Genomic DNA, 20655 nt, shown 5'->3' with positions numbered 1-20655 from the left:
ATGTTACAGTGTACTGTAGACAGACAAGGATAGTCAGAATAACTACAGTTGTTTCTAAACACTGTCTTTTATTATTATTCAATAGTTATGCATGTACAACACACTATCTTTCGGACAAAGCAAGCTAGAATATTTAGACGTTATTGACAAAATAAAAGACCTTAAGGTGAATTGTAAGATATGAGAACAAAATGTGCTTTGTGAACAACATCCGGTAACATTAACTTATTTTAGCATTAGAAGATTTCTCACAGACCTCAATGAAATCACTAAAAGCAATAGCAAATTATTATCATTTAGAAGGCCTTGATGTTATTTGGCCATCATCTATTTCTTGGTGTTCCTCTCAGGCATCAGCGGGATGACAAAAGGATCCACAAAAGGTTTATCAATAGGCTAACAATCTGTCACAATGAAAAATATATATCACTGCACCATTATGTAAAACACATGGAACTCTGAGAGGTCACTAAGCTATAGCAAAGTATTGAAGGTCTTGATGTTATTTGGCCATCATCTGTTTCTTGGTGTTCCTCTCAGGCCTCAGCAGGATGATGTAACACTTTGGGGCGAAGATGCAGACCAGAAGTCCGTAACTGGAGGCCAGGATGGCAAAGATCTCCACGGCAACCGTGAACTTCCCTGGAGAGCTGACATAAGCGGGGACGAACGCCACCCACACGGTGCAGAAGATCAGCATGCTGAAGGTGATGAGCTTGGCCTCGTTGAAGTTGTCTGGGAGTTTCCTGGCCAGGAAGGCCAGGAGGAGGCAGAGGGAGGCCAGCAGGCCGATGTACCCCAGGACCAGGGAGAAGCCTGCAATGGAGCCCACAGCACACTCCAACAAGATCTTGGGCCCGTGGTCTCCTCTGATGCCCCTCTCTGTAGGCCAAGGGGGGGCCAGGGACAGCCACAACACACAGATCAGCACCTGGGAACAGAAAGCCTTCAGTTATAACCCTGAAGCCACTGCTTGGTAGTTCATTACATTGTAAATTTGTGAGGCCCACCTGTACCAGCGTGCAGAGAGAGATGCCCAGCCTCTGCTGGTTGGGACCCAGGTACCGCATCAGGTTCTCTCCAGGGAGGGTGGAGCGGAAGGCCACCAGAACCACCACGGTTCTGCTCAGCAGGCAGGAGAGGCACAGCACGAAGCTGATCCCAAACAGGGTGTGTCTCAGCATGCAGGACCAAGGCCTGGGCTGACCAATGAACGCCAGCGCACACAGGAAACAGAGCTTGAGTGACAGCAGAAGCAGGAAGCTCAACTCTGAGTTGTTGGCCCGCACCTAAAGAGATTAATAGTTACAAAAACATTATAAAGGAAACCTAATTTTGTAAGACTACAATTATGTAATGATGTAACAGCAGTGTAGAATGTTTTAAATCCGGCAGTATACTTGTACCAGTGGCGTGTGTCGGTGACAAATAAAAGTAATCAAGGTTGCGGCTGTTAATGTTGCCCCGACAACAGAGATGACGGACAGGACGATTCCCATGCTGTCGCTGAGGGACAGGAAGTCCACCTGCTGGGGGATGCACTCAGTGTGGTCTGGGCTGGACCAGAACCTCTCAGGACACCGACTGCATTCCACTGACCCTGAGAGGGAAGGGCCAGAGTCGGGAGAAGAGCTCAGTTCTGATCAGAATCAGAGTCACTTAGAATCAGAGAGTCAGTATCAGAATTGGAATCTAGAATTAGAATCCCAGTCAATCCCAGGTACCTGTCTCTCTGCTGACCTCCCCCTCTGAGCAGGGCAGACAGTCGAAGCAGCAGATTGGTCGGCCCTTCTGTGCCGCCTTCCAGGTGCCAGGGGGGCAGGGAGTGCTGCACACAGACACGGGCACCTGGGGGAGTGTCTTGGCGTCATTAGTATGCTAGAATAGCATATCCTAGCATTAATAGCAATGCTAGCATCATATATCCTGTTATTGTTAGCAATAGCAATGCCAGCATCACTAATCCTGGCATTGCTAGCATCAGACAGTACGTACTGGCATCATTAGCAATGCTAACCTTACATACTGACATCATTAGTGTGGCACACAGGATATGTATGTAATTGGCCACTTGCTTATATGTAGATTTTTTACATATTAAAAAAGTTACAAAGGGCACGAGATCACCGCGGTTTTAAAACCAGTGGCCTCGCGCTGCATCAGCGTTCCTCAGTTGGCGGTTAACATCTAACCTGAGAAGCCACTAGCGACCAGCCGACTCTACTTTCATTATTCTTTCAGGTGGGTCAACGTCACACGATCGTTCATACGGTTGTAATACGTTTTGTATAGTGTACCTTTATACTGTAGCACATGTACATTGTAGTATATTTATATATATATAATTAGCTCTAGCTGACTTTCTAGCTTACTACTCCAAAGTAGGGCGAGTTAGCACTAGCTTGTAGGTTGTGGCCAAACTACACATGTCAAACCATGTCGAAGGGAGTCACTGTAGCATTTGTCTGACTCGACTGATATATATTAATGGCAGAGCTATGGTGTTTTTATTTGTAACATTTTCTGTTGTTATTGTTTCCTCCTAAATGGCCAGAGTCGGGAGAAGAGCTCAGTTCTGATCAGAATCAGAGTCACTTAGAATCAGAGAGTCAGTATCAGAATTGGAATCTAGAATTAGAATCCCAGTCAATCCCAGGTACCTGTCTCTCTGCTGACCTCCCCCTCTGAGCAGGGCAGACAGTCGAAGCAGCAGATTGGTCGGCCCTTCTGTGCCGCCTTCCAGGTGCCAGGGGGGCAGGGAGTGCTGCACACAGACACGGGCACCTGGGGGAGTGTCTTGGCATCATTAGCATGCTAGAGGAGCATATCTGCACATCATTAGCAATTCTAGCATAGCATATCCTAGCATCATTAGCAGTGCTAGCATCATATACAGTAAACTGGCATTGTTAGGAATGTCAGCATAATTGATGTACCATCATTAGCAATGCTAGAATAGTATATCCTGTTATAATTAGCTCTGCTAGCTTCACAAATCCCGGGATCATTAGTAAAGAGATGATCAAGTATCCTTGCATAAGTTTTTACTCTTGCAAATATTTAGTGGACAATATACTCCTAAAATACAAAATACTATCAAAATGTTAAAAAATACCACTGCACCCTCCCCTTTGCATACATTTGTATTTCCTTGAGTCTTACCTCACGTCCACTCCCAGCACCCCACATCACTCTCTCGATTTCCAGATGAAACTGACCCCCCGATCCATCAGATGACACAAAATGTCCGACGGTGGCAAACTCCACCCCACCCTGTGGGGTCACGTGCCAGTTGATGATGTCATAGGAAGCAGGTGGATCTCCATTCTGGTCAAAGTGGACGGGATCACCCACATGTGTGGTGAAGTTCACACCTCTCAGGTACTGAACAATCTGTAACAGAGCAACTCCCATTTTACAGTATTTGGTTGTTAATCATGAAAATAGATCTGAATAAAATAGGATTGAATAATTTGGACCGATAATCCCTTAAAGAATAATCCCTTTCATTACGTGTTTCTAAATCCTTAGTCAGTATGATGTTAAAGGTCAGCTCACGTCTTTGGGCTGCAAGCGCTGGAGGTTGGGACACTGGTCTCCAGGAGGGCAGGCCAGCATGCCATGCAGAGCGTGCGCGATGGCGTACACTGCCTTGTACACGTTATAGGTGGCCCTCAGCTGTGACACGTCTGCGTACATACTCTCCCCCTCCACTGGGTTTAAAACGATCACAGAATTACACAAAAACATGGTTAACAGTGACGGTCAATATGACAAAAAGTATGACAATGCTATGCTTCATTTCGTGACGATCAACACAGTCGTTTTTATCCTGTAACAGACAACACTGACCTATGACCTCTGACCCTGAACACAGCCGAGCAGTGCCCTGACTGGCCTCCAAAGAACACCCAAACAGATCTTCCCACAATTCCCTGAGGAAGGGATCGTGATGGGGCGAGGGCCCGCCTGGCCTCAGCTGGGTCAGGAAGGCTCCCAGCCCAGGGATAGGGGCCCTCCGGAGGGCAAACCCGATGGTGCCGGCTAGCGAGGGGAGGTTCTGGGGGACCGAGAGGCTGGTGAAGGTGACCCAGCCCTCAGTTGCGATCCACTGCTTGTCTGTGATGTTCTGACGCACCACTTCTTTTAAAAGAAACTGTAGAATAAAAAACAGGATAAAGGAAGTTGCTTTTTTCTGGCAGAGAAATTGACAGATCTGTCTTTTACAGAATGTTGTATGTGGACCTCAGGTAAGTGCTACATACACCTGGCAGTCTCTGTGAAGATGTGACAATGGCAGATATCAGGGCCACATCAAATATAGGCATCGGGCATCTCTGCCCTACGATATTCTTCCGATGCATATAGCAACAATACAAGATAAAGCTGCAAGTGGAATTAATTGTGAGTATTTGAGAAAGACTTGAACTGACAAGACTCACCTGTGCGTCCTGGGAGCTGGCAAACACCACCACAACCGTGGCAGAAGACCTCTTGATGGTGTCAACCACCCGACTGATCCTGCTCTGGGAATGGACCTTAGGGGAGGAGAAAAGGATGATTAGAGAGAGAGAAGAGAAGTGAAACTGAAGAGAAGTGAGAGAAAGAGGAAAGAGAGAAGAGAGAGAAGAATGTACAAAATCAAAAACACAGAAACAGATACCGACACGAAAACAATTAGTCAGGTCTTCAGACAGTACTTTGGGGACCTCAGAGAGGGAGAGAGAGTGTGAAAGAGAGAAAGAGGAAAGCTTATACCAATGGATGAACAGACACAGACTTTTGTAGAATACCTTGGGGATGACCTCAGAGTAGGAGACACACACTCCAAAGCCCCTCAGCTCCTGCAGCAGCATTTGGACCCCGTACTTCCCGTAGTCATCGTCCCCAGACAACAAGCCCACCCAGGTCCAGCCCAGCTGGGACAGCAGCCAGGCCATGGCCCGCGCCTGGAAGGCATCGCTGGGAACAGTCCTGAAGAAGGAGGGGTACTTCCTACTGTCACTCAAACATGCACAAGAAGCAAAGAAGCTCACCTGGTGGGAAAGGACAGACAGGGTCAGAAAGAGAGACAAACAAAGAAAGAAACAAGAAATAAACCCAGGTTTAAATTTTCCTGGAAACACAGATGTAATCTTTAGATAGAAGCAGTTTCTTTGCACAGCATCCCAGCAGAGTTAGGAGGGGGAAAGAAGAAGTAGTATTCATCCATACACGGAGCCTCCCTGCCTACCATGGGCAGGGTAAACACTCCCAGGGTCTGTGCCACCACGATGGAGGAGGAGGAGCGGGCGTCTCCGATGATGACTGGCACCTCGGGGGTTGTGCCACAGTCTGTACCTGATATGGAGTCTTCCTGCCCGGTCACCATGCCCAGGGCTGCCCCCAGGGTGGTGCTCTCGGCCAGGCAGGAGTCTGAGGCCAGGTACCCCAGCCTGAGCCCAGGGAGGAGGCTAGGGTTACGGTTCACCTCCTCCACAGCAAAGATCATGGTCTGAAGCCAGCGGTACGCACGCTGGTTGAAACTGGAGCAGGGGAGCAAGATGGAGGGAGGGGAGGGAGAAGAAGAGAGAGTTCTGGGTTAAAATATATGGAAAAGAGGGAAGACATTTTAATGAGAAAGAAAAACAGAGACAGGCTTAGCCAACAGCCGGCAGCCCCCCCCTCCTGCCAGCCCCAGAACCAGCCCAGGGAGGCAGGCCAGCAACCACAGCCAGCCAGAGAGCCACATCACCTGGGGAGAGGACTGACGGAGAACCATCACATGGAGCTGAGAAAAGAAGACCAACTTGTATCTTCTGTCTCCTCCATGTGATGGTTCTCTGCCTGGCCTCCGTTGGTTCTTTGGGGGGCTGCCGGCTGTTGGCTAAGCCTGTCTCCGGCAGTGTATATCGGGCAGGGGACGTGGTGATCGGGGGCCTGTTCCCCATCCATGTGGAAGCTCCAGAACCTGAGCTAGAGTTCAGGAGCAAGAGCAGCAACGCTAACTGTACCATGTAAGTGGTTTGTAAATTAAAGGTATATAATTGTTTATCAAAGTAGTATGTGAAATTGTTCCAATTTCTGCTCTTTGCCATCGTTTTTCTTTCTCATTAAAATGTCTTCCCTCTTTTCCATATATTTTAACCCAGAACTCTCTCTTCTTCTCCCTCCCCTCCCTCCATCTTGCTCCCCTGCTCCAGTTTCAACCAGCGTGCGTACCGCTGGCTTCAGACCATGATCTTTGCTGTGGAGGAGGTGAACCGTAACCCTAGCCTCCTCCCTGGGCTCAGGCTGGGGTACCTGGCCTCAGACTCCTGCCTGGCCGAGAGCACCACCCTGGGGGCAGCCCTGGGCATGGTGACCGGGCAGGAAGACTCCATATCAGGTACAGACTGTGGCACAACCCCCGAGGTGCCAGTCATCATCGGAGACGCCCGCTCCTCCTCCTCCATCGTGGTGGCACAGACCCTGGGAGTGTTTACCCTGCCCATGGTAGGCAGGGAGGCTCCGTGTATGGATGAATACTACTTCTTCTTTCCCCCTCCTAACTCTGCTGGGATGCTGTGCAAAGAAACTGCTTCTATCTAAAGATTACATCTGTGTTTCCAGGAAAATTTAAACCTGGGTTTATTTCTTGTTTCTTTCTTTGTTTGTCTCTCTTTCTGACCCTGTCTGTCCTTTCCCACCAGGTGAGCTTCTTTGCTTCTTGTGCATGTTTGAGTGACAGTAGGAAGTACCCCTCCTTCTTCAGGACTGTTCCCAGCGATGCCTTCCAGGCGCGGGCCATGGCCTGGCTGCTGTCCCAGCTGGGCTGGACCTGGGTGGGCTTGTTGTCTGGGGACGATGACTACGGGAAGTACGGGGTCCAAATGCTGCTGCAGGAGCTGAGGGGCTTTGGAGTGTGTGTCTCCTACTCTGAGGTCATCCCCAAGGTATTCTACAAAAGTCTGTGTCTGTTCATCCATTGGTATAAGCTTTCCTCTTTCTCTCTTTCACACTCTCTCTCCCTCTCTGAGGTCCCCAAAGTACTGTCTGAAGACCTGACTAATTGTTTTCGTGTCGGTATCTGTTTCTGTGTTTTTGATTTTGTACATTCTTCTCTCTCTTCTCTCTTTCCTCTTTCTCTCACTTCTCTTCAGTTTCACTTCTCTTCTCTCTCTCTAATCATCCTTTTCTCCTCCCCTAAGGTCCATTCCCAGAGCAGGATCAGTCGGGTGGTTGACACCATCAAGAGGTCTTCTGCCACGGTTGTGGTGGTGTTTGCCAGCTCCCAGGACGCACAGGTGAGTCTTGTCAGTTCAAGTCTTTCTCAAATACTCACAATTAATTCCACTTGCAGCTTTATCTTGTATTGTTGCTATATGCATCGGAAGAATATCGTAGGGCAGAGATGCCCGATGCCTATATTTGATGTGGCCCTGATATCTGCCATTGTCACATCTTCACAGAGACTGCCAGGTGTATGTAGCACTTACCTGAGGTCCACATACAACATTCTGTAAAAGACAGATCTGTCAATTTCTCTGCCAGAAAAAAGCAACTTCCTTTATCCTGTTTTTTATTCTACAGTTTCTTTTAAAAGAAGTGGTGCGTCAGAACATCACAGACAAGCAGTGGATCGCAACTGAGGGCTGGGTCACCTTCACCAGCCTCTCGGTCCCCCAGAACCTCCCCTCGCTAGCCGGCACCATCGGGTTTGCCCTCCGGAGGGCCCCTATCCCTGGGCTGGGAGCCTTCCTGACCCAGCTGAGGCCAGGCGGGCCCTCGCCCCATCACGATCCCTTCCTCAGGGAATTGTGGGAAGATCTGTTTGGGTGTTCTTTGGAGGCCAGTCAGGGCACTGCTCGGCTGTGTTCAGGGTCAGAGGTCATAGGTCAGTGTTGTCTGTTACAGGATAAAAACGACTGTGTTGATCGTCACGAAATGAAGCATAGCATTGTCATACTTTTTGTCATATTGACCGTCACTGTTAACCATGTTTTTGTGTAATTCTGTGATCGTTTTAAACCCAGTGGAGGGGGAGAGTATGTACGCAGACGTGTCACAGCTGAGGGCCACCTATAACGTGTACAAGGCAGTGTACGCCATCGCGCACGCTCTGCATGGCATGCTGGCCTGCCCTCCTGGAGACCAGTGTCCCAACCTCCAGCGCCTGCAGCCCAAAGACGTGAGCTGACCTTTAACATCATACTGACTAAGGATTTAGAAACACGTAATGAAAGGGATTATTCTTTAAGGGATTATCGGTCCAAATTATTCAATCCTATTTTATTCAGATCTATTTTCATGATTAACAACCAAATACTGTAAAATGGGAGTTGCTCTGTTACAGATTGTTCAGTACCTGAGAGGTGTGAACTTCACCACACATGTGGGTGATCCCGTCCACTTTGACCAGAATGGAGATCCACCTGCTTCCTATGACATCATCAACTGGCACGTGACCCCACAGGGTGGGGTGGAGTTTGCCACCGTCGGACATTTTGTGTCATCTGATGGATCGGGGGGTCAGTTTCATCTGGAAATCGAGAGAGTGATGTGGGGTGCTGGGAGTGGACGTGAGGTAAGACTCAAGGAAATACAAATGTATGCAAAGGGGAGGGTGCAGTGGTATTTTTTAACATTTTGATAGTATTTTGTATTTTAGGAGTATATTGTCCACTAAATATTTGCAAGAGTAAAAACTTATGCAAGGATACTTGATCATCTCTTTACTAATGATCCCGGGATTTGTGAAGCTAGCAGAGCTAATTATAACAGGATATACTATTCTAGCATTGCTAATGATGGTACATCAATTATGCTGACATTCCTAACAATGCCAGTTTACTGTATATGATGCTAGCACTGCTAATGATGCTAGGATATGCTATGCTAGAATTGCTAATGATGTGCAGATATGCTCCTCTAGCATGCTAATGATGCCAAGACACTCCCCCAGGTGCCCGTGTCTGTGTGCAGCACTCCCTGCCCCCCTGGCACCTGGAAGGCGGCACAGAAGGGCCGACCAATCTGCTGCTTCGACTGTCTGCCCTGCTCAGAGGGGGAGGTCAGCAGAGAGACAGGTACCTGGGATTGACTGGGATTCTAATTCTAGATTCCAATTCTGATACTGACTCTCTGATTCTAAGTGACTCTGATTCTGATCAGAACTGAGCTCTTCTCCCGACTCTGGCCATTTAGGAGGAAACAATAACAACAGAAAATGTTACAAATAAAAACACCATAGCTCTGCCATTAATATATATCAGTCGAGTCAGACAAATGCTACAGTGACTCCCTTCGACATGGTTTGACATGTGTAGTTTGGCCACAACCTACAAGCTAGTGCTAACTCGCCCTACTTTGGAGTAGTAAGCTAGAAAGTCAGCTAGAGCTAATTATATATATATAAATATACTACAATGTACATGTGCTACAGTATAAAGGTACACTATACAAAACGTATTACAACCGTATGAACGATCGTGTGACGTTGACCCACCTGAAAGAATAATGAAAGTAGAGTCGGCTGGTCGCTAGTGGCTTCTCAGGTTAGATGTTAACCGCCAACTGAGGAACGCTGATGCAGCGCGAGGCCACTGGTTTTAAAACCGCGGTGATCTCGTGCCCTTTGTAACTTTTTTAATATGTAAAAAATCTACATATAAGCAAGTGGCCAATTACATACATATCCTGTGTGCCACACTAATGATGTCAGTATGTAAGGTTAGCATTGCTAATGATGCCAGTACGTACTGTCTGATGCTAGCAATGCCAGGATTAGTGATGCTGGCATTGCTATTGCTAACAATAACAGGATATATGATGCTAGCATTGCTATTAATGCTAGGATATGCTATTCTAGCATACTAATGACGCCAAGACACTCCCCCAGGTGCCCGTGTCTGTGTGCAGCACTCCCTGCCCCCCTGGCACCTGGAAGGCGGCACAGAAGGGCCGACCAATCTGCTGCTTCGACTGTCTGCCCTGCTCAGAGGGGGAGGTCAGCAGAGAGACAGGTACCTGGGATTGACTGGGATTCTAATTCTAGATTCCAATTCTGATACTGACTCTCTGATTCTAAGTGACTCTGATTCTGATCAGAACTGAGCTCTTCTCCCGACTCTGGCCCTTCCCTCTCAGGGTCAGTGGAATGCAGTCGGTGTCCTGAGAGGTTCTGGTCCAGCCCAGACCACACTGAGTGCATCCCCCAGCAGGTGGACTTCCTGTCCCTCAGCGACAGCATGGGAATCGTCCTGTCCGTCATCTCTGTTGTCGGGGCAACATTAACAGCCGCAACCTTGATTACTTTTATTTGTCACCGACACACGCCACTGGTACAAGTATACTGCCGGATTTAAAACATTCTACACTGCTGTTACATCATTACATAATTGTAGTCTTACAAAATTAGGTTTCCTTTATAATGTTTTTGTAACTATTAATCTCTTTAGGTGCGGGCCAACAACTCAGAGTTGAGCTTCCTGCTTCTGCTGTCACTCAAGCTCTGTTTCCTGTGTGCGCTGGCGTTCATTGGTCAGCCCAGGCCTTGGTCCTGCATGCTGAGACACACCCTGTTTGGGATCAGCTTCGTGCTGTGCCTCTCCTGCCTGCTGAGCAGAACCGTGGTGGTTCTGGTGGCCTTCCGCTCCACCCTCCCTGGAGAGAACCTGATGCGGTACCTGGGTCCCAACCAGCAGAGGCTGGGCATCTCTCTCTGCACGCTGGTACAGGTGGGCCTCACAAATTTACAATGTAATGAACTACCAAGCAGTGGCTTCAGGGTTATAACTGAAGGCTTTCTGTTCCCAGGTGCTGATCTGTGTGTTGTGGCTGTCCCTGGCCCCCCCTTGGCCTACAGAGAGGGGCATCAGAGGAGACCACGGGCCCAAGATCTTGTTGGAGTGTGCTGTGGGCTCCATTGCAGGCTTCTCCCTGGTCCTGGGGTACATCGGCCTGCTGGCCTCCCTCTGCCTCCTCCTGGCCTTCCTGGCCAGGAAACTCCCAGACAACTTCAACGAGGCCAAGCTCATCACCTTCAGCATGCTGATCTTCTGCACCGTGTGGGTGGCGTTCGTCCCCGCTTATGTCAGCTCTCCAGGGAAGTTCACGGTTGCCGTGGAGATCTTTGCCATCCTGGCCTCCAGTTACGGACTTCTGGTCTGCATCTTCGCCCCAAAGTGTTACATCATCCTGCTGAGGCCTGAGAGGAACACCAAGAAACAGATGATGGCCAAATAACATCAAGACCTTCAATACTTTGCTATAGCTTAGTGACCTCTCAGAGTTCCATGTGTTTTACATAATGGTGCAGTGATATATATTTTTCATTGTGACAGATTGTTAGCCTATTGATAAACCTTTTGTGGATCCTTTTGTCATCCCGCTGATGCCTGAGAGGAACACCAAGAAATAGATGATGGCCAAATAACATCAAGGCCTTCTAAATGATAATAATTTGCTATTGCTTTTAGTGATTTCATTGAGGTCTGTGAGAAATCTTCTAATGCTAAAATAAGTTAATGTTACCGGATGTTGTTCACAAAGCACATTTTGTTCTCATATCTTACAATTCACCTTAAGGTCTTTTATTTTGTCAATAACGTCTAAATATTCTAGCTTGCTTTGTCCGAAAGATAGTGTGTTGTACATGCATAACTATTGAATAATAATAAAAGACAGTGTTTAGAAACAACTGTAGTTATTCTGACTATCCTTGTCTGTCTACAGTACACTGTAACATTTTTTATTATTATCATCTACGTATTACTTTTCACAATTTATTTTGATGCTTGTTGCTTGATGCTTGTTGAAAAAAAAAAAAAAACACAAAAATCAAAATATTTACTATATGGCAATGACAGTACGAGCGTTCTGATTGGCTAACGGGTAGTCATGCCAGCCGTGTATTGACCTCATCGCCAGTCTGCGGTCTGATACGGATTATTGCTCTCCTCAGACGACATCTTCAAAATGAGCGATATCGATGAGTCAGCTGAGTTTTACTAACCAGACGATATTAAAGACATCAACAGCGACGAAGAAATGGTTAACTTTCTAAAAGAGTCTCTATTTGTGTTGAAGCCATTTTAGCAGAACCGTGATGTCTGCTTTCTATCAAAAGTAATTGGTTGCTAGGCAATACCTGAAACACAACGTGAGAAGACTTAAGAGCTAGCTACAATTAGCCTACCAGTTATTTTCATTTACAAAATGAAAAGAGATAAAAATGCCATATAATAAACAACTTACTAACCTCAAACTCCGGCCCCCGAGTCAGAAACGCTGCCCCTCCCTACCTCAGTTACGACTCACTAAATTCTAACAAATATATTTTTTAGACTGCTACACGGATGTTACATCATTGGAAAGCTACGATATTTGTGCTTGTACTTATGGAAACCATTTCAAGATCAAGTCGCAACAGCAAGTATTACCAACATCTTTGTCCAGTCACAAATATGTAAACAAAGCAAAAGCAAACGACTAAAAAGTTCAGTGGTCCAGGTATGCAAAAGATCCCAACAAAAATTGTCTGGTGACATTCCTAAAGGTCCAAATTATCTAACCATGTCGAGTAGTTGTCCAAAAAATGAACTATATCCACACATGGCCACGATCTTGTTGCTTCATTCTGCCATCGCCAATTAATTTTTGTTCAGTCTTTCACGCACTATCGCTCATAAGAGGAGTGCTTCGAGTATTTACAATTGGAGAAAGTCCAAATGGCCGCCACACTCTGCCCTTTCGATTGACACCTCGTTTGACCCAATAGGAGCTTCCATGCCCTGGTGACAGCCTTCTAAAGCCAACTAGGTCTGTGCGTCCCCTACCCCTAATTCTTTGTTACTCTCGTACAACAATAGGAATCGTAAAAGAAGAGTAAGGCAATGTGGTTTCACAAGGCTACAAACCCACGTTATTACAATACGCTCACATGGCTTCTCCCCAATTACACCCCTTTCCCCCAGAATGCCCTGCCCTCCCTGTCTCAGCTGTATCTCACTGGGTGCCCCATGGTGGCCATGGATTATTTAGCCCCAGGCTAATTTCTTCCTATATCAGTGATACCCTGGCTGTCTCCTCTTTCTTCCTCTCCCCTTCTCTCAGGCAGGAGGATGCCCAGGAACATTTCTGTCTCCTCTGAGTTTCCCTCTCTTTCTGTATCGCTCTCTTTCTTATTAATCTGTTTACCAATTAAAATGTTTTTTCAGGTGAAGTATAATTTCATGAACACAAAATAAATGTACAGTGAGAATAGATTGTTTTATCTTACTGTGTCTGATCACTGTCCATCCTTTAAGTTGGTCTTCTTTTCTCAGCTCCATGTGATGGTTCTCCGTTGGTTCTCTCCCCAGGTGATGTGGCTCTCTGGCTGGCTGTGGTTGCTGGCCTGCCTCCCTGGGCTGGTTCTGGGGCTGGCAGGAGGGGGGGGCTGCCGGCTGTTGGCTAAGCCTGTGTCCGGCAGTGTATATCGGGCAGGGGATGTGGTGATCGGGGGCCTGTTCCCCATCCATGTGGAAGCTCCAGAACCTGAGCTAGAGTTTAGGAGCAAGCGCAGCAATACGAACTGTACCATGTAAGTGGTTTGTAAAAGCAAATGTATAGAGTTGTTTTTAAAGTGTCATCTGTGAAATGATTCAATCTCCCTCTTTGCAGTTGTGCAAACCTAGGTCCTCTAACCCAGAACTCTTTTCTTCTCCTTTCCCTCCCTCTATCTTGTGTCCCTGCTCCAGTTTCTACCAGCGTGCATACCGCTGGCTCCAGACTATGATCTTTGCTGTGGAGGAGGTGAACCGTAACCCTAGCCTCCTCCCTGGGCTCAGGCTGGGGTACCTGGCCTCAGACTCCTGCCTGGCCGAGGGCATAACCCTGGGGGCAGCCCTGGGCATGGTGACCGGGCAGGAAGACTCCATATCAGGTACAGACTGTGGCACAACCCCCGAGGTGCCAGTCATCATCGGAGACACCAGCTCCTCCTCCTCCATCGTGGTGGCACAGACCCTGGGAGTGTTTACCCTGCCTATGGTAGGTTGGGAGGTTATTAATAAATATTCTTTCCACTTCCTTCCTTTTTTTGCGATGCTGTGCCCAAATATGAGGGAGAACAACAGTTTTTCTATGTCTAAAGACTTCATCTTTGTGTGTCATGGCAAATTGTAATGGCTTTAATTATACTGTAATCATACTGATTTGCTTCCATTGCTGTGTCACCTGCGTTTAAATTGTTTCATGCATACGTGAATTTACCCTCTTTATTACCCTGTGTTAGCCCTGTGTATTTATTTGTATATCTTTTTTATCTTACCTACTATTACGCTGATATTTCCCCTCATAGATGAATATAGTACCTACCCACCTACCTACCTAAATTTAAATCAGATTCCTACTTTCCCTTTCCTTTGTCATTTTCTCTCTCTCTCTTCTTTCCCCTCAGGTGAGCTACTTTGCTTCCTGTGCGTGTTTGAGTGACAGTAGGAAGTACCCCTCCTTCTTCAGGACTGTTCCCAGCGATGCCTTCCAGGCGCGGGCCATGGCCTGGCTGCTGTCCCGGCTGGGCTGGACCTGGGTGGGCTTGTTGTCTGGGGACGATGACTACGGGAAGTACGGGGTCCAAATGCTGCTGCAGGAGCTGAGGGGCTCTGGAGTGTGTGTCTCATACTCTGAGGTCATCCCAAAGGTATTCTAGACAAGTCTGTGTCTGTTTATCCATTGGTATAGGCTTTCTCTCTCTTTCTCTGAGGTCCCCAAAATACTTTCTGAAGACCTGCCTCATTGTTTTCGTGTCGGTATCTGTTTCTGTGTGTTTTTGATTTTGTATTTGTGTCTGCTGCTCTCTCTTTTTTCTCTCTCATTAGTCTCTCTGTCTCACTTCTCCTCAGTGTCTTTCTTTGTAATCATAATTTTCCCGTCCCTTAAGGTCCATTCCCAGAGCAGGATCAGTCGGGTGGTTGACACCATCCAGAGGTCCTCTGCCACAGTTGTGGTGGTGTTTGCCAGCCCCCAGGATGCACAGGTGAGCCTCGTCAATACAGGTCTGTCTCCGATACTCATAATGTATTTGATTCCACTTGCAGCATTATCTTGTATTGTTGCCATGTATGCATTTGAAAAATATCTGGTCTATTTAGCACATGTTATGTGTACAGCAGGTTCCACATCTGTGGAAGAGAAACAGATGCAAACAGGCTCTAACAGAATGTATATAAAATGTTAATTCATAAATGCTTAATATTTTTTTCATCTCTTAAAATCTCAGGTTAACATAGTATACACGTTACTAATGACCTGTTTGATGCAGGGGATATCATGTTTTTGATTTACTGGAAACGTCAGATCGGTATTCCAGACAGTTGTCACTTCTCTCCTCCTGTTTGCCTGCAGGCTCTCATGAAGGAGGTGGTGCGTCAGAACATCACAGACAAGCAGTGGATCGCTAGCGAGGCCTGGGTCACCTTCACCAGCCTCTCGGTCCCCCAGAACCTCCCCTCGCTAGCCGGCACCATCGGGTTTGCCCTCCGGAGGGCCCCTATCCCTGGGCTGGGAGCCTTCCTGACCCAGCTGAGGCCAGGCGGGCCCTCGCCCCATCACGATCCCTTCCTCAGGGAATTGTGGGAAGAGCTGTTTGGGTGTTCTTTGGAGGCCAGTCAGGGCACTGCTCGGCTGTGTTCAGGGTCAGAGGTCATAGGTCAGTGCTATCTGTTATAGGAAAACTGTCTTGTTCATAACAATGAAGGTCTTGATTGACTCACTTTGACATGATTTTCATGTAAATCTGCTTGTTTCAATTTGTCAAACCCAGTGGAGGGGGAGAGTATGTACGCAGACGTGTCACAGCTGAGGGGCACCTATAACGTGTACAAGGCAGTGTACGCCATCGCCCACGCTCTGCATGGCATGCTGGCCTGCCCTCCTGGAGACCAGTGTCCCAACCTCCAGCGCCTGCAGCCCAAAGACGTGAGCTGACCTTCAACATCATACTGAATAAGGATTTAGAAACATGTAATCAAAAGGATTATTATTCTTTAAGGGATTATCAATCCAAATGATTAGAACCTATTTTATTCTGTTTATTATATCTATTTTCATGATTAGCAACCAAATACTATAAAATGGGCAGGGGTTGACATTAATTGTTTGGGCCACTTGTCCTTCGGGCAAGTTAGACAAATGTTTTGCTCTAACACCTGAATGTACTTGTCCAAAACAAAAACATTTGCTAATGTATAGTAAATATGACAACTATAGACAGATAGCAAATTGATAAAATGTTAGTTTATAACTGATTGGGCTTGTTTCGTACAAATTACTTGAAGTCTCTGTGACATTGGCAGGCTTACATTTGTCATATCTAAAAGAGCTTGTTCCTTTGAACAAAGAGGAGGATCTGAAATTATAACTAGAGAGGGTACAATTTTTGTGGAAATTGTGGGGTGTGCTCCTGTATTTTTGTACGCCCTTTGACTGGATTACACAAAAACTACTAGCCCCATTTGTATGAAACTTGGTGAAAGGGTGTAGCATGGGCCAACATAATCTCTGCAGCTGTACATCGTAGCCAAAGCCCACCTGAGATGTCGCAACAGTTAGTCAGACTCGTTAAATCAGAGAGGTATATTAAACATTGCATCGTTTGAGTATAGTAAAAGTCGAGACTTCAGGACCTCGGGTTCTGGACTGGATGAAGTGCTGCAGAGATGCAATTCTGTCAGAGTCTTCCATGTATGCACAGGAACACTGAAGCTTTCTCAGAAATGTATTTAGTGGAACAACATTGGTCTCCACCCACTCTGAGGCGACGTCACCAATTTTTACTAAACACGTAAATGTAATAAAACCAGAAAACATTTGGTAATAACAATGTACCTTCATCTCTGGCATTTTGTTAGGTCGGTTTTGTTGTTAACTTTGACGATAGCGCCGCAATTCCCCCCTCAACTGGGCTGCATGAGTCTCTGACCATCTAATTGATTTTACAGTAGATCAAATTCTTATCATCATGTCCGGCATTGCCTAGCAATAATTTGGCCTTAATGTCAAGCCTTGTAATGGGAGTTGTATGCTCTGTTACAGATTGTTCAGTACCTGAGAGGTGTGAACTTCACCACACATGTGGGTGATCCCGTCCACTTTGACCAGAATGGAGATCCACCTGCTTCCTATGACATCATCAACTGGCATGTGACCCCACAGGGTGGGGCAGAATTTGCCTCCGTCGGACATTTTTTGACATCTGATGGATCGGGGGGCCAGTTTCACCTGGAAATCGAGAGAGTGATGTGGGGTAGTGGGAGTGGACGTGAGGTAAGATTCAAGAACATTTTGAAAAACTATGTGCAAAGGTGAAGCAATACTATGGAGTAATTTGGTAGCCTGGCTGCCAGCCCAACTTAGCCCCGCCCACAAAAAAAAAAATTTTGGTCGGGAAGTTGGGTCTGGGGAACTTCGGTTGGGGAAAAACTATGTCCAAACAGGAGCTGTTCGGATCACTGAAATTGTCAGGGTGGGCTTTATATGATGATGGACAGATGATCAACAGTAACGTAATCAATTTGTTTTCAACAAACAACATATTTGCGTTGCTCTGATTGGTTGTTGGTCTATCCAATTCAGTGAAGAGACATTTGTTTTACGAGTTCGGTTGAAACACGCCCAATACTCACAGCCCAACGGAGAGTTATCCGACTCATATTCTGACTACAATTATGTATGACAACGTCAGGCTAGTAATTTGGTGGTATTTTAGTGCTATTTTGTCAAATAAAATATCTGGAAGAGGTTACTGTTGAAAGGTTATGTCGTGGTTCTGTAAATCAAATGAAAGTATTTGATAATATATAAAAACGTTTTTGTGTATTGTTGTGTATGGAAAAATGTGTTAAGATTTTTTTGAAAGGCAGAAAAAATAATCAGAAATATCACCAGTTATCCTCCTTACTGTGAACGGCCTTTACACCCTGTGAGCTGTCTGGTTTCCTTGGAAACGATAAACTAACTGCTCGCGCCCTGGCTCTAGCCGTGTACATTTGACTACATTTAGGAGGAAACAACAACAGAAAATGTTAAAAACAAAAAACACTATAGCTCTAACATTAATATATCAGTCGAGTCAGACAAATGTTACAGTGACTCCCTTCAACATGGTTTGACAAGTGTAGTTTGACAACAACCTACAAGCTAGTGCTAACTAGGGAGTCAGGTGGCTGAGCGGTGGGGAATCGGTCTATTAATCTGGTCGCCAGTTTGATTGAGCCAAATGACGTTGTGTCCTTGGGCAAGGCACTTCACCCTACTTGCCTCGGGGGAATGTCCCTGTACTTACTGTAAGTCGCTCTGGATAAGAGCGTCTGCTAAATGACTAAATGTAACTCGCCTTACTTTAGAATAGTAAGCTTGAAAGACAGCTAGAGCTAATATGCTACAATGTACATGTGCTACGATATAAAGGTACACTATACAAATATTGTATATTTGTATAGTGTAATATAATTAGTAGTACACTACTAATTACAACCGTATGAACGATTGTGTGACGTTTACCTACCTGAAAGAATAATGAAAATAGAGTCGGCTGGTCGCTATTGGCTTCTCAGGTTAGATGTTAACCGCCAACTAAGAAACGCTGATGCAGCGCGAGGCCACTGCTTTTATAACCGCGGTGATCTTGTGCCCTTTGTAATTCACAATAAAAATGCTACATATAAGCAAGTGGACAATTACATACATATCCTGTGTGCCACACTAATGATGCTAGTATATAAGGTTAGGATTGCTAATTATGCCAGTACAAACTGTATGATGCTAGCAATGCCAGGATTGGTGATGCTGGCATTGCTATTGCTAACAATAACAGGATATATAATGCTAGCATTGCTAATAATGCTAGGATATGCTATGCTAGAATTGCTAATGATGTGCAGATATGCTACGTTAGCATGCTAATGATGCCAGGACACTCCCCCAGGTGCCCGTGTCTGTGTGCAGCACTCCCTGCCCCCCTGGCACCTGGAAGGCGGCACAGAAGGGCCGACCAATCTGCTGCTTCGACTGTCTGCCCTGCTCAGAGGGGGAGGTCAGCAGAGAGACAGGTACCTGGGATTGACTGGGATTCTAATTCTAGATTCCAATTCTGATACTGACTCTCTGATTCTAAGTGACTCTGATTCTGATCAGAACTGAGCTCTTCTCCCGACTCTGGCCCTTCCCTCTCAGGGTCAGTGGAATGCAGTCGGTGTCCTGAGAGGTTCTGGTCCAGCCCAGACCACACTGAGTGCATCCCCCAGCAGGTGGACTACCTGTCCCTCAGCGACAGCATGGGAATCGTCCTGTCCGTCATCTCTGTTGTCGGGGCAACACTAACAGCCGCAACCTTGATTACTTTTATTTGTCACCGACACACGCCACTGGTACGAGTACACTGGGTGATTTAGAACATGCTATACTGCTGTTACATCATGACATAATTGTTGTCTTAAAAATTAGGTTTCCTTTGTAATGTTTTTGTATTCATTAATCTGTTTAGGTGCGGGCCAACAACTCAGAGCTGAGCTTCCTGCTTCTGCTGTCACTCAAGCTCTGCTTCCTGTGTGCGCTGGCGTTCATTGGTCAGCCCAGGCCTTGGTCCTGCATGCTGAGACACACCCTGTTTGGGATCAGCTTCGTGCTGTGCCTCTCCTGCCTGCTGAGCAGAACCATGGTGGTTCTGGTGGCCTTCCGCTCCACCCTCCCTGGAGAGAACCTGATGCGGTACCTGGGTCCCAACCAGCAGAGGCTGGGCATCTCTCTCTGCACGCTGGTACAGGTGGGCCTGACAAGCTTACAATGTAATGAACTACCAAGCAGTGGCTTCAGGGTTATAACTGAAGGCTTTCTGTTCCCAGGTGCTGATCTGTGTGTTGTGGCTGTCCCTGGCCCCCCCTTGGCCTACAGAGAGGGGCATCAGAGGAGACCACGGGCCCAAGATCTTGTTGGAGTGTGCTGTGGGCTCCATTGCAGGCTTCTCCCTGGTCCTGGGGTACATCGGCCTGCTGGCCTCCCTCTGCCTCCTCCTGGCCTTCCTGGCCAGGAAACTCCCAGACAACTTCAATGAGGCCAAGCTCATCACCTTCAGCATGCTGATCTTCTGCGCCGTGTGGGTGGCATTCGTCCCCGCCTACGTCAGCTCTCCGGGGAAGTACACGGTTGCCGTGGAGATCTTTGCCATCCTGGCCTCCAGTTACGGACTTCTGGTCTGCATCTTTGCCCCAAAGTGTTACATCATCCTGCTAAGGCCTGAGAGGAACACCAAGAAACAGATGATGGCCAAATAACATCAAGGCCTTCTGTATAATAATACTTTGCTATTGCTTTTAGTGACTTCATTGAGGTCTGTGAATTTTACTGAGAAATCTTCTAATGTTAAAATAAGTTAATGTACACTTTGTCTCATATCTTACGAGTTAAATCAAGGTCCTTTATTTTGTCAAAAATGTCTAGCCTGCTTTGTCCAAAAGTGAGTCTGTTGTATATTCATAACTATTGAATAATAATAAAAGACAGTTTTTAGAAACAACTGTAGATTTTTCTGTCTCTCCTTGTCTGTCTACGGTACACTGTCAAATTAAATGCGAATGCTAACCTCTACATTAAGTCTTATTTTATATCCCGTTGTTCATATCTTACATTTAATTATTATCATCTACATATTTACAT

The 20655-nt window shown here is 46.5% G+C and overlaps 3 protein-coding genes across 3 annotated transcripts; 2 read left to right on the top strand and 1 right to left on the bottom strand.

The window, feature by feature from the left end:
• Positions 1-458: 458 nt before the first annotated feature.
• Positions 459-5506, bottom strand: LOC124489231 (extracellular calcium-sensing receptor-like). Its single transcript, XM_047051921.1, has 11 exons — positions 5234-5506; positions 4794-5036; positions 4443-4538; positions 3853-4156; positions 3559-3713; positions 3181-3393; positions 2220-2234; positions 1725-1848; positions 1407-1600; positions 1011-1289; positions 459-931 (listed from the first exon to the last, which is right to left on the bottom strand). Exons 1-11 carry the CDS (start codon positions 5489-5491, stop codon positions 503-505), a joined length of 2310 nt encoding a protein of 769 aa, XP_046907877.1. The 5' UTR covers positions 5492-5506; the 3' UTR covers positions 459-502.
• Positions 5507-5910: 404 nt separating this feature from the next.
• On the top strand, positions 5911-11249 carry LOC124489230 (extracellular calcium-sensing receptor-like). Its single transcript, XM_047051920.1, has 11 exons — positions 5911-5996; positions 6183-6474; positions 6672-6914; positions 7170-7265; positions 7552-7855; positions 7995-8149; positions 8315-8545; positions 8924-9047; positions 10108-10301; positions 10419-10697; positions 10777-11249. The coding sequence occupies exons 2-11, from the start codon at positions 6217-6219 to the stop codon at positions 11203-11205; spliced, it is 2313 nt and encodes a 770-aa protein (XP_046907876.1). The 5' UTR covers positions 5911-5996; positions 6183-6216; the 3' UTR covers positions 11206-11249.
• A 2076-nt stretch (positions 11250-13325) lies between these two features.
• Positions 13326-20273, top strand: LOC124489227 (extracellular calcium-sensing receptor-like). Its single transcript, XM_047051917.1, has 11 exons — positions 13326-13543; positions 13701-13992; positions 14402-14644; positions 14885-14980; positions 15349-15652; positions 15767-15921; positions 17038-17268; positions 18929-19052; positions 19177-19370; positions 19487-19765; positions 19845-20273. Exons 1-11 carry the CDS (start codon positions 13326-13328, stop codon positions 20271-20273), a joined length of 2565 nt encoding a protein of 854 aa, XP_046907873.1.
• Positions 20274-20655: the final 382 nt, after the last annotated feature.

This window comes from Hypomesus transpacificus, unplaced genomic scaffold (genome assembly GCF_021917145.1).
Source record: "Hypomesus transpacificus isolate Combined female unplaced genomic scaffold, fHypTra1 scaffold_186, whole genome shotgun sequence".
NCBI lineage: Eukaryota > Metazoa > Chordata > Actinopteri > Osmeriformes > Osmeridae > Hypomesus > Hypomesus transpacificus.
This window is presented reverse-complemented; position numbering and strand designations above follow the sequence as displayed.